General features: G+C 36.7%; 1 protein-coding gene across 1 annotated transcript in view; it reads left to right on the forward strand.

Annotated features, from left to right (window-relative positions):
- The window catches only part of OTOGL (otogelin like), a 118,839-nt gene extending 112,138 nt beyond the window's left edge, over positions 1-6,701 (forward strand). Inside the window, exons 54-55 of the mRNA XM_072150164.1 lie at positions 3,113-3,192; positions 5,978-6,701. Of these exons, the coding sequence (XP_072006265.1) occupies positions 3,113-3,192; positions 5,978-6,178 (281 nt within the window). The 3' untranslated portion in view covers positions 6,179-6,701. The remainder of the gene's footprint in view (positions 1-3,112; positions 3,193-5,977) is intronic.
- The last annotated feature ends 8,213 nt before the right edge of the window (positions 6,702-14,914 follow it).

A 14,914-nucleotide genomic window follows, 5' to 3' on the forward strand; every position in this document is an offset into this window, starting at 1 on the left:
TACGTGAGAAACAACAGTAAAGTCGCAGTGAAAAGTCACACAAAAGCAAAAAGCCAAAAAAATAGGGGAAATGACATGCAGAAATAAATATACATGCCCCACTATATATAGCCATATTTGGTTACTTCATGGGTCCCTTAAGCAGGACAAAGTGGTTCACAAGCTATACCATCCTATATTACCAACCAGTACGAACCAATTATATGAGCAGAATTTTAAATACAGGTATATGAAGACTGAAGACACACACATATATATGTATGTATGTATATATATATATATATATATATATATATATATATATATATTTATATACCGCCGGTCCCCTACTTAAGAACACTCGACTAACATACGACCCCTAGTTACAAACGGACCTCTAGATATTGGTAATTTATTGTACTTTAGTCCTAGGCTGCAATGATCAGATGTAACAGTTATCACAGGTGTCTGTAATGAAGCTTTAGTGTTAATATTGATTCTTATGACAACCCAACATTTTTAAAATCCAATTGTCACAGAGACCAAAAAAGTTCTGGCTGGGATTACAATGATAAAATATACAGTTCCGATTTACATACAAATTCAACTTAAGAACAAACCTACAGACCCTATCTTGTATGTAACCCGGGACTGCCTGTATATATATATATATATATATATATATATATATATATATATATATATATAAAAAACTATTATAGCATTGACAACCTCTTTAAGTAACCCCTCTGTCGGCATTCTTTTACTCAGGTCAAATTTCTTATAGTTGCTTGTTTACATGGGCTTGGATAAGATTTCATTTCCAGTCTATTCGGTCTTAGTGTCTACCTCACCTAAGCAGTGCTAGCTGTCCTATAATTAAATGCCAATAAATCAGATAACATTGCTCCATGCATCACCAACCCAGCTTTTTGTTACTGAGCAGAAAATCTGACCTGGGACTGACCTTTAAGGGTGTAAACTGCCCTCCCCACACTAATAAGGAAGGGTATAATGAAGCAGTGTCACTGACTTAGTGTCTGGTATTCATGAGGGAGTTATTTAGTCAGTGATAGTCACTGTATTCTCTGTAAGATTCGCTTTGCTTGCGACTTCAGAGAAAGTCCATTACACTTCATAATTACATCCTCAGATTGTAGAAACTGGCAGATTATGATAATCGCGGAATCTGTCAACAACAGCGAAACAACTAAAGAGATTTTAGCTCAAAGCAACTATGTGCCTCAGCTGGACAGGTTGGAAAACAAGAGTTTATTATGTCAGGATAAGAGATAAGTTATCCCACCACAATGGCTTATACAGATTTCTGTAACTTGCTGCTGTCCTAGGTACTGTGTGAATATATCAGATCACCCAAGTTATAATATTTCCCCAAAAGTGGCAGCCTGAACATGCCTGGGAAACCTCTTAGTAAAGCAAATTTAACGAGTGGAAAAAATGTTTTAATCTTCAGCTAAAGAATGTAGAAGTACAGGCGGTCCCCTACTTAAGGACACACAATTTAAAGATGACCCATAGTTAAAGACGGACCCCTCTGCCCACTGTGACCTCTGGTGAAGCTCTCTGGATGCTTTACTATAGTCCCAGATTGCAATGATCAGCTGTAAAGTGTCTGTAATGAAGCTTTATTAATAATCCTTGGTCCAATTACAGCAAAAAATTTTGAAACTCCAGTTTTCACTGGAGCAAAACATTTTTTTCGTCTGGGTCTACCATTATAAAATATACAGTTTTGACTTATATTTTTGACGCATACAAATTCAACTTAAGAACAAACCTACGGACCCTATCTTGTATGTAACCCAGGGACTGCCTGTAGTTTTTGCCTTGAGATAGCCACTGTTTGTACTGCCCCGTTATGTTCTATTCTCCTCGATATCGATGTGCTGCATGTACTGTGCATCACTGTGCCGTAAACATGTTAACTATCTGCACTGCAAAAGATAGGGCAGGTCCTATTCCTGACCATCTTTACGCCTCCTGCAGTCACTTCTTACAGAGATGGACAATGTCAGATGGGCCGCAATCAATGGGGCATGATCCATTGCTTCTGGCCCCCAAAATGTGTAGGTTCCTGTGCATGAGGCCTTAGAAACACTGCAGAGTTTCCATCCAGGAAATAATGCAGTGTGTACCTCTGTGTACTGGTATGGCAAAACCCACCAAAATCATTAAAGTGTAACTGTACCTTTTCAAAATTGCATAAAACAATTGTGCAGATAATAATAATAAACTTTGTAATATATTTTGTTAAGAAATATGTTCCTATGTCCTTCTTTTTTCCCCTACCTTTATTCCTTCTTTAAGATGTTTGTGTAAATCAGCTTTCTGTCCCTGTATAGCACTGTTCATCTATAAAGAAACCTGATAATGTATAAAATGGCTTAGCTCTTTATAGTCATGTTAACAGTTTAATCTCCTCAGGGAGCTGAATCATTAAGGGAAATATTCTCTAGGTAAGGAATGAGTTAATCATTAGTCTCCCTATCTGTTTGAAGTGAAGGGAACTCCGATACAAAGCGGTAAAAGCACAGAAAAGCAGTTTTTCTTAATGAAGTAAATTGCAAAGTTTACTATTTTTATTCATAATGGAAATATAAAACAGCAAATATAACATTTTCTCTATCAATGTATCATCATATTTATCAGATTGATTATACTTAAAATAGCCATAAAAAATTGTCTGGCTAAATAAAAATATAATATTTCATAATATATACTAGAAGTTTCAGTTTGCAGGACAAAATACTTTAGGAAATAGAGGTCAAATTATTAGCCATTTGTATTTTCCTATGGGCTTCATTTTTTCTCTTTTGTGTATGCTATTTTGTGTTATTTTATGTTTACCCTTTAAGATTTACGTTCTTTCAAATAATTAAATATATTGTTGCATGCTAAACCAATGCATCCTCATGCACATCACTATAGAGTAGTTATAAATGTTAAAAGAGTTTCCACATTTGCATGGACACTGAATTTTTGATTCAGTGTTTTCTGTTTTTTTTCTCATTGAATCATGGTATATCTTTATCTATTAAATACTGAATTAAATAAGTAAGATGTTTTCATATATATGCTAGATGCTCATCTAAATTTTTCAATGTTTTTTTAGGTTCAAAGGAGGAAAAGATCTGTCAGAAAGTGTCTGTCAGAACCACTATACGAAAAAGTGACTGCTTTAGTCAATACCCTGTAAGTAGATCATCCTGTAGGATCTTTTTTATACTAGTTCCAAAGTTGGGCCGTACATAATTGAGCAGCTTAAGATAGATCACCAGCATATTAACATTGGGCAACACATTTATAATTATACATTGAGCAAATTTTATTTCCTAAAATATCAGGTCAAACAAAGTATTGTAATTATGAAAACGCAAAAGAACACAAAGAAGGTATATTAAAATAGGAAAAGAACAATGATGACTGAAGCACTCACCATCAAAACCAAAATAAACCAGCGGCACTTCCTCATAGATCCCTGTTACTTTTGCTAAGGCTCGGTCACAGTGACAGTGACGGTGGTAATCACCTTATTTATTATCTATGGCCTCCTTTCTTTTAAAATGTACTTTTAAAATTATGTTAATGAGTCAAAAGGTCTTTGGGGAGGTGTTACCCCTCCGTGCCCCTTCATCTACTCTGTTTTATTCCATACTAGTATTAATAGGTTAAATTGAAATGTTCTAAACACAAATAGGTAAAAAGTAACTGGAGCCATGTACACCACAATTCTGTTATGAACAACTTTTTTGGCTTACTTTCATATATTTTATTATATCCATGACTTTTATGCCACACACTCCATACTTGAAAAGTTGGTGAGAAAGTAAGTGTGGTTATTTGTCAATGCAACTCAAAGTAACTGGGTTACTTGAGGTTCACTAAAGTAACAAGCCGGAAAAGAAAGTGACACATTTCACACTGATAAACATCCCACATTTCTCAAAGATCATGCACCATTTGATAAAATTTGTTGAAAAATTTGTTGAAAATGAATTCTCCTGAATTCTCTTCACTAATGACAATTCCTGTGCAGAAAAATCTAAAATGATAAAAAAGACAAATTATGCTGAAGCTGAATCAGAAATAATAATAATTAAAAAAAAATAATAAAAAAAAATAATATATATATATATATATATATATATATATATATATTATTATTATCTATTCTTTGAAAATATAAGTAGACTAGTGTCATGAGGACTGTTCTCAATTACAAAAAAAGATTTCTAACTGGTTAAGGACATTGGATGAAATAGATTGTCCTTATTAGCGGGCTGTTGCCGCATTAGGACAATCTATTTTGTCCTCTGGTTCGTGCTGGCACTGTCAGTGTGCCAGCGCGATCCGCAGCAGGAGACTGACTGTTACATACGGACTGGTCCCTGCTGCGTCTATCCAGCAAGGAGATCTCTCCATGCCAGGTAGTTTAACCTCTTAACTGCCACAATCAAGCACGATAGAGGCAGTTAAGGAGAGAGACAGGGGGAACATGGTTCCCTCTGTCACTCCCTCTGCAGCACGATTGCATGGTGCTTAGGGGTTGCCATGCCAGCCCGGAGGTCTGACAAAGGTCTGCCATATACGGTGTTCTATAAGGCCTAGTCCAAGACTGGGTCTAATAGGCAAACGGTCAGGACATCACTGACATATACAATACATTGCAGTACAGACTTACTGCAATGTATTGTATGAGGGATCAAGATATCTACAGTGTAAGTCCCCTAGTGGGACAGTAAAAAAAAGTAAAATAAAGGTTTTTAAAAAAAATAAATAAATAAAAATGAAAAATAGTAAAACACTACTACAAAAATCACCAATTCTCTATATATGATTCCATTTTGCATTAAAAAAAAATAAAATTATAAAACCTACCCCAGACAATTGGTACCGTCACGTCCATAACAACATTGGCCAAGCAGTTATAGCATTATTATACCCATAATAAAAAACTAATTAAACATAGCTATTTTAGTGCTTCCTACATCCCAAATTTTTTTTATAGAAAGTGCTCAAAAAGTCAGATGTACCCTATCATAGTACCAATCCAACCATTACCTTTTCCCACAATAAACAAGCCCTAATAATCCTCTTTTGATTGAGGAATAAAAAAAGCTATAGTTCTCAAAATATGGCGACACATAGGCAAAAGCAATTTCCTTATAAAGGAGTTTTGTATTTTATAAAGTTGTAAAACATAAAAAAATGTACAGGCAGTTTCTACTTTACCAGAGGTCATAGTGGGCAGAGGGGTCGCCTGTAAGTCAGGTGTCCTTAAGTAAGGGACTGCCTGTACTTGTTTGGTGTCTCCTTAATCATTCTAACCTTTATAAAAATGTTATCATATTTATTGTACTGTGCGGTGAACTGTGTAAAAGTTTTTATTAAAAAATAAGTGGCAAACCAGCTGTTTTATTATGTTCTGTTGCAGGAAAGAGTTAATACATTTGAATCAACATGCTAATTCTACCATAAAAATGAACCTCATTGCAAAATTTTACCTCAAAAAACAAGCCCCCATATGGCCGTGTCAGAAAAAAATTAAAAAGTTTTGGAATTTTAGCAGGGGAAATGTCAAAAAGGTCTGTGTCCTAAAGGTCCTGAAGGCCATTTTAGGCCATGTTCTTAAGGTGTAAATTTGTACTTATACATGAAAAGCAAGATTAATTAGGTTGTTGGATCATTATGTGGGAAAGTTTTATTCCCCTCTTAATAGACTAAGTAATTTTGAATGGATCCATGCTGCAGTGTGCTGCAAAGTGGGGGAGCACAGAGCAGCGTCTTCTTAAATTTTAGAATTGTTTGGATTTCTAGAGATTAAACTTTGTCATTCTTGGTAATGTTGTTTAAGGATCGGTAACTGATATAGGTTACTCTATACATATAGCCAGTCACCTCAGAGATCACTAATATATAAACATTCAGTAATGTAATGTTCTTTTACAAATTTGCTATTCATTTTATATTTTAACAGATCACTGTGGCTTCTTGCGATGGAAAATGCCCTTCGGCGACAATCTTTAACGTAAACATTGATAGCCATATAAGATTCTGTAAATGTTGTCGGGAAAATGGAGTACAGAATCTGACTGTGCCACTCTACTGCTCAGGAAATGGGACTGAAGTGATGTATGTCATTCAAGAACCGCTGGACTGCTCATGCCAGTGGAACTAAACAGACTGTGCATGGAAAACAGCACAATAAATCGATCCTGTCCTAAGTACTATATGCACTGAAAGCGCACACTGTATTTATCCTGTGTCACTGATCTTCCCATCAGCCGTGCAAAACCATCCAGCAGTGATGTACAGTATACACATTTATTTAAATCACAAAATGTAGAATTTCTGTATCTTCACTCCAAATTGTTTCCAAGGGTTAACTAAGTTTAATAAAACTTTAAATATATTCCGGGTTGAAACGTAAAATATTTTTGTTGGAACGATGGATCAGTATATCAAATCTTTAAATGTGTCTCAAATGTATACTTGACTTATGGTGCATAATGCCGATTTGTACAATATAACTTTTTATTACAGATCACGAATGTGCCATGATTTTTTATGAATTTTAATTTGTTGTTTAGAGTTCTCATCATATTGTAAGCCCAGCAGTATGTTTATGACTAATGACATGCAATACCCAGAAAAACATAAAAATAATTCATCTACCATTGCAATCTTTTGCTTTGTATATACTGAGACAATGTATTATAATAAATGTAAAGCTAAAATCGGAATTGTATTATTATTATTAATTGTATTGGTATTTTATTTTAGCTCATTTTAAAATGCAGACATGGGATGTATCTGTATGTCACATGTCGGCTTTTAAAAGTTTTGGTAATTTTGATGGTGGGTTGTAAAAAATGTAAATACAAACACAAATAAGGGCTAAGTCATTAAGGAGTTAAAGGGTTATTCCAAATCCAGATTCTTAAATATACTCAGGATAACAACATAACACATTCTCTGACTGTTATTAATAAAAAATACAGCATTTCATAGATAAAAATCCAACCTGCCTCAATCAGTCATATTGTTTTATACAGACATATTGGGGGTCATTTACTAAGGGCCTGATTCACGTTTTCCCGACGTGTTACCCGAATATTTCCGATTTGCACGGATTGTACCTTAATTGCCCCGGGATTTTGACGCACGCGATCGGATTGTGGCGCATCGGCGCTGGCATGCACGCGACGGAAATCGGGGGGCGTGGCCAAACGAAAACCTGACGTATTCGGAAAAACCGCCGCATTTAAAAACCGAAAATGTGTCGCTTGGGATGCGCTTACCTTCACCTGGTCCAGCTCGGTGTATTCCGGCGCGTTCAGATGATTTTCAGCGCAGCAGCGCCACCTGGTGGACGGTGGAGGAACTACCTTCATAAATCCCGTCCGGACCTGAATCCTGTTCAGAGAACGCGCCGCTGGATCGCGAATGGACCGGGTAAGTAAATCTGCCCCATTGTTCTCCTGTCTGACGCTGCACTGAGCTTCTCTCTGCACTCCAGCATCTTTGTACAATTGCCTCAACGTTCCGAACTTCATTCAGGCTCTGACATAGAGCTAGGGCAATGGGGATTGGCAGCCGCCTGGATCCCACACCTGATATATAACATATTCATCCCCTGATTATTGTCCTGCCCCACATGAAACTTGGCTATAGCAAGCACGGGTTGGAAGTATTAGTTAATGCTACCGGCCCATACCTGCATCATAGACAGGGACCAAAGGTCCAGAGAGATACAATCATCACACAAGGGCGCCTGATGTCATGTGCTCACTGTCAGAGGTGCTCTGCTGCGGCTGATACATGGCATCATGCCTGCAGTTTTAAATAGAACGGAAAACCAGCTCACCTTCCTTCATAATGTTTTGAGCGAGGCACAGGCCACCCTCCCATAGTGGGGGACAACAGCAGCTTACGCGTTTCGGACAGATGTACTGCCCTTAGTCATAGCAGATGACTATCGCTATAGTAATTGGACCTGCACAATGAACCCTGTAAAAAACAACTCCAAAAAACCTCTGAAAAAAAGATCATTTTTAATTAATACTCTATAAAAGATGCTCTAAAAAGTGATAAAAAATGTTATGCCCACTAATAAGACCACTAAAAAGAACAACTTTTCTAGCAAAAAATAAGCCCTTAACCAGATTTGTCAGCCGAAAAAAAAGTTATGCAAATGATAGATGGTGATGCTAAAATCAACAACATTTTTGCCAAATTACTTTTTATTCAGTAAAAATAAAAATATCTATATAAATGAGGTATTTTTATAATTGTACCAAAAAAAAACTATTTTTATGGTATGGTAAACGGCCCCACCAAAAAAATCTTCCTAAAAATTAATGATTTTCATTTCCATCACCAACAAAGAGTTAATAAAGTCTCACCAATTAGCTATAGATGCCCCAAAATTATGTACCAGAAAAGTGCATTTCATGTGGCAAAAAAATAAGCCCCTATAAGTCCAAATTAGAAAAAGAAAAAAATAGCCTGTACAATGTGACATAGCAAATCTGATGGCGCCTCCTTCCATTCTATGCCTGGCCGTGCTCCCATACAGCAGGTTTCCCCGTCATATGGGGTATCCATGTCCTCAGGAGAAATTGGATTTAAAACTTTGCGGATCCTTTTTTCATTTAATCCATTGCAAATGTGTAATTTTCTACCCAAAATGAGTGTTTTGTCAAAAAAACCCTATAAAACCCCTAAAGGGTTAAAAAACTTCTCAAAAGTGCATTTTCATACGAGAGCGGTTCCGTATGTACTCGTGTTTGATGACAGAGAGCATTCCTGAGGGAAGTTGGTGTTATCATCATGTGCTGCCATCTATCGAATGACGGCAAAACAAATTGCAGACTGATTGGTTGGTTAGTTTGGACTTGGCAGCTATTTGAGTAAGACGTGTTTCATGATTTTGGCTAAGATAGAAAGAGAGCAGTATTGTTCAGTAACTTGCTTTTTGTTTTTTGATGGGAAAAAATGCGAGGAATCTCGACCGGAGTGGCAATTGATATTTTACATGATAAGTTGGCGATGAAAAAATTGTCTGTCTTAACTGGTGCCGCCAATTGCTCACGGTGGACAACAAGCGGATGCGGCTGTTAACTTCAAAGCAGTGTTTGGAGCAATTTAAGCGAGAGCCGAGGAGTTTTTGCAATGAGTTGTCACCGTTGATGAAACCTGCATTCATCATTACACACCAGAAACTAAGCAACATTTAAAACAATGGATTTCTCCCGGTGAATCTACTCCATAGGCCGAGAGGTCATGGCGACGATTTTTTGGGATGCGAACAAAAAATTGAAGGATACACGGCCGCATTTGGTGAAAAAGAAGGTGCTGTTGCACCACGATAACGCACCAGCACATTCATCCGGAGTTGTCGGCGCCAAACTGCATAAATTGCAATTATGAATTGCTGCCCCCGTATTCACCCAATCTGGTTCCCTGCGACTTTTTCTTGTTCCCTAACATGAAGAAATGGCGTGCGGGAAAAAATTTTAGCTCAAACTAGGAAGTAATCGCCAAGACAGAGGCGTATTTTGGAGAGTTGGACAAATCCTATTTTTTGGAGGGGTTAAAAAATGGCAGGAACATTGGGAGAAGTGTATCTTTCTAAAAGGGGACTATGTTGAAAAAAAAAATGGTGTCTTCATTTCTAACACGGGTACTTATTGAACAGCCCACGTATATTGATGGTTGGAGTTTCCATAATGGGGTAATTTATGAGTCTAGCTATTATTTAGGCCTCTCAATGTCAATTAAAAGTTGAGCAGGCCCATACGGGTTTTGGTGATTTTCCAAAAAAACTAAATTCTGAGCCTTATAACATTCTAGTAAAATATGTGGAATCTTCAAAAACCATGCCAACATAAAGCTGAAATTTGGGATATGTTAAACATTATGAATTTATTTGGGTGCTATGACTATCTGCATCAAAAGTAGAGAATTTAGAACTTTGAAAATAAAGAATTTTTCCACATTTTTGCCAAATTTAGTTTTTTTTCATAACTAAACACAAAAGATATCATCCAAATTTTCAAACTAATTTGAAGTACAATGTGTCATGACAAAACAATCTCGAAATTCCATGGATATTTTATAGCGTTCCGAAGCTAAAAGCACCTATAGTGACACAGGGGAGATTTGAAAAATGGGGCCGCGTCCTAGAGGCCAAAATAAGCCCGAAGGGGTTAAGGGTCTTAATTTCAGTATAGGGTATATTGATTTGTAACGTTAATTGTCAATGAGACAATTGTTGGAGTCAGAATTTGGGAAGAGTTAAAAGAATATAAAATAATGGTAACCAACCAACAATGTATTATTGGGGTTCTAGAAGTCCTAGAAATGAATATCTGATTTCTACTGTTGACATTGCCACACGAGTACAAGAGTTGTTGCTGGTACTTTAGTGTTGATCCATTTCTTATCCTGGTACCCTTAACCTTATTGCTTGATGAATAATGAAATACTGATCATTTTTGGTTAAAAGTTTGGTGGCGTACCACTAGGACACTACATTGTGTTTAATATGCAATTTAATCAGTGGTCACAAGTGACGTCATAGGCATCTTGTCCCCTCACTCTGTGCTGCTAATTACAAGTTCTTTTCTAGGTGATCCCATGTCAAGACTAGCAACGGACAGCGCTGGGATCAACATCAAGAGGAGTGGATGTGTTTGTAAGTGTATTTTATTTTTTTAAATGATTGATTTCATTTAAGGCCGGTTGCACATCTGGACATCTGTCTCAGGATCTTCCTTGCACGTATGGAGCAGCAGTAGGAGGAGGAGAGCTGGTTTCTGAATAATCTTTCCTAGATTGGAACAAAATACTTTCGTTTCTTACTTTCTGTAGATCAGTGATGGCAAACCTTTTAGAGACCGAGTGCCCAAACTACAACAAAGACCCGCTTATTTATCGCAAAGTGCCAACACAGAAATTTAATTTGTGATTTATACTCCCTTCTCCGTCTCAGTTTTCATGGATACCAGCCTCCTGAGGACACCAATAAAGCAGAAAATAGTCCCAGTTACAGCTGTCACTTTAATATAGCTCTGTGCACAGCAAGTCCTGGGCTGTCTGTGACTGCAGGAAGATACCTGGAGTCATCTCTGGTGATGGCCTGAGTGCCCACAGAAAGGGCTCTGAGTGCCACCTCTGGCACCAGTGCCATAGGTTAGCCATCACTGCTGTAGATGTTGGTTTCATCACCATACCACTTCAGTACTACATGTACAGTAGTTATAAAGCTAGTACTGATTATTATTTTTTTGTGGAGGACATGTGGTCCAGCATATCATTTTTTATTTAATTTTGTTCATGCATTCTCTATTCTTTGCTGCAGTTACTATTAGATGTATCTGTTGTTTGCCATTTAATTATTCTTCTTTATAGTTTCCTAAATTACTATCACCCTTGCAAAAATGGTAGTTCACATGCATTGACCTCAAAAAGGCTGCATTGTGTACAGACTGCACCTGATATTCAAACAATATCCAATACAGGTGCAAAGAGCAACTAATAATAATTCATAGGAACTAGCCTCCAAAAGGATAAATTGTATACAGTCATTGTAATGTGTTATAGGGTATCTACAATGTTGTCTTCTTGACCACCCTAACAGATGTTTATGCCAGAGAATTTGACAGGAAGCACTACATACAGTATGGATGGTCAACCTTCACTCACCAAAAGAGGTGAACATAACAAATTGAATGAAGTTGAATTTGATACAAATCTCATTAAAAAAAAATCTGCACAAATCTGAATTATTTGGTGATTTCATGCCACCAATGTTCTGGGAAGTTGTGAAACTGTTATCAATCTCCTGTAGCCATTTCCAGCATGGCCTTGTGCATGGCCTTTTTGTAAATCTCGCAAAAAGTAGCAACCATCCTGGGCCCCTAAGTCAGCGGCAAGAGGCACCAGGCCCTGGAATCTATGGAGACTATAATGGAATATTTATGTAGATTGGCCATTCATCTAACATATACTTCTAAATATGCTTCATTCAGGATTGAAATAGGGCAGCACTGCATATTAAATAATATAAAATATTAATATTTATTTTGTTTTTGTTAGGGGGAACTGTTTATGTAATACATTTTCAATATTAATGAAACACATTTGTTCTTACTTTTTATGACCGTTAGCACCTCTTTTGACTATTCTTAAAGGGGTATTCCCATGAAGATTCTTAAATATACTCAGGATAACAAACAAAATAACACATTCTCTAATTCACTGATATTAACAAAAATAGAGCATTTCACAGATGTAATTCCAACCTGTCTCTATCAGTCCTGGTGTTTACAATTTTGGCTTCCCCTGAATACAAGCGTAGATCTTCTGACTATGGCTGGACACTTCCATCTAGTTATCTTAGATGAAAATTATTGTTATTGTTTTTATGATAAAAAGTTATACAATTTTCTAATATACTTTCTGTATCAATTCCTCATAGTTTTCTAGATCTCTGCTTGCTGTCATTCTATGGAAAGCTTCTATGTTTACTACTAGTGGACAAAACTCTGACCATGGTCACACTGGTGCACAGCTCGTTAGTCTCACAGAGTAATCAGAGCTGTGTGATATATAACGAGCCGTGCACCTGTGTGACCATGGTCAGATTTCTGTCCACTGGAAGTAAACATAGAAGCTTTCTATAGAAGGACAGCAAGCAGAGATCTAGAAAACTGTAAGGAATTGTTACAGAAAGTTTACTGGAAATTTGTATTTTTGACATTAATTTGCTGTAATGGGAATACCTCTTTAATGATTGAGTAATGGGGAATCTCTTAGACTTTGCACCTAGTCTGTGCAATCCAATGTATTTTAGAAAGTCCACTTTTAGTGTTAGCATAACCGTGACAGTTTTATCTGCATCAAGCTGAGTAAGAAAAAAAAAGATTCCAATTTTAGCATGATTGGCTGTTATGGAAAGTAACTTTCATCATTAGACCACTTTGATGAGGCCAAACATGTAGAACATGATGGTCCTGTATAACTCTTATTACGATGTGTTATCATCACTGATGGGAAGATAATCTATCAGTATTTTTTCTCATTCCAGACTAAGTGACAAACTATACATTCTAAGATGCTTATTTTGGTAAACTACAGATAGTATTCTAAAAGTTAGTGACAGCTAATGTTATTAGAATGAGATTCTGCAGATGTAATCACTTTGTGGTTTGTTTTGCTAAGTAATTTCCCCTCCCTATGTGAAGACTGTGAAGACTCCCACTCCCAGCTTGTCCATGCCTGAGAGAGGTTGCTGCCTCATTGTTGCCATAGAGACCTCCCTTGATTTTAACAAAAGAGTAAGGCAAAGAATGGGCAACACAAATTGTGATATAAGAAATAGCTGACTGTGGGCGTGAAATTATAATCCAAATGTGAAGAGAAAAAAAACAACATCCATTTAGGAGGAGTTAAGTAGAAGAAGTCTAATTAAAAGTGATGAGGAACTGCTGGACACATAGTAAAGTAGTTGTCCCATGATGAGTTTCTTCTTTACTAGCACAGAGGAGATTACTCTCAATTGTGGATGCTAACTGCTGGACATTGAGGAGGTAGGTTCTCTTCTCTTTCTTCTTACTTCTTAAAAATCTGGAAGAATCTGTCAGGTTCAAAACTAAACTTCAGGTGCTGTCACATAATATACAGGATCGGAAAAAATCTCTCCCCCCCAAAAAAAATCTCACACTAACTTAATAGCTACCTACTTTAATATTGATGCTATTCATGTCAATAGATAACAATAAACCTTGACAGGTCACGCTTACCTTGAAGTTGTGTAGTGATAAAAGATAAAGGCATCTTCTATCCCTGCAGTTGTGGGAAAGTCCCCTGTAGTGACACAGGTCAAGAACGTGCACCTGGGGTTAATTCTATTCCATGGGAATTTCTGGGATAGCATCCTGTAAGCTGTCCTAAAAATTCCATAGGAGTAAAACTGTGCTGGTAGAGCAGGCTTACATTTTAAATCTACATAAAATGCTAAATATATTTGTATTAGTAAAATACTAACATTTACTGTCTGCTAAGCCAGAGAATATGCAAGTACTCTGCTGGATTATTCCCATTGTATACTGTATTCTGGAAAAAAGGAAAAAAAAGGAAAAATAATCCATACCCAAAGTACCGAACATACTGTATTGTGAGAGGTTAGATGGCAGATATACAAATAGATCTCAGCTGTTAGGTGACATATCCAGAGTCAGAGTGCAGAACTATAATTGCATGGAAGAAAAAGTGGAGATCTGTTGGAGCGCTGCTTGTGTTATTCTCCTTTCTGGAGTATAAACATTCATACTCTATTTTTTGATAAAAAATGTTTTTTTTAGATTAGTTAAAAACAATGGCCAATTGCTACGCATTTCAAGGCTACATTTGCCTCTTTATCAAGCTATTATCAGAGAAAAAAAATGTACATGCTCTGATAACAGCTTCATAAAGAGGCAGATGTAGCCTCGAAGCGTTTAGCAATTGGACATTGTTTTTAACAATTGTACTTTATTTTATCAATAGAAGAAAAAACCTGTTTTTTACAAAAAAAAACAGAGTATGAATGTTTATACTCCAGAAAGGATCTTAAATAACACAAGAAGTGCTCCAAAAGATCTCAACTTTTTCTTCTGTGCAGTTTTGGATTCAACGGGCCCAACTAAGGATCCAAGGCTGACCTGTGAGACCACTAATTTATATCACCAAAATATGAGCACTCAGCATAACTACATCAGGTGAGGAGCATTATTTAAAACTCAAAATTACCTCCATATCTATAGGGTTGCCCTATGAGCACTTTACACCATTTTATTGATCTAGATATTTGCATAGAGTGAAGAACTATGGCACACAACTTCCAAGGCGAAACTGTCAGAATTTATAC

This window comes from Engystomops pustulosus, chromosome 4 (assembly GCF_040894005.1).
Source record: "Engystomops pustulosus chromosome 4, aEngPut4.maternal, whole genome shotgun sequence".
In the NCBI taxonomy this organism is placed as follows: Eukaryota; Metazoa; Chordata; class Amphibia; order Anura; family Leptodactylidae; genus Engystomops; species Engystomops pustulosus.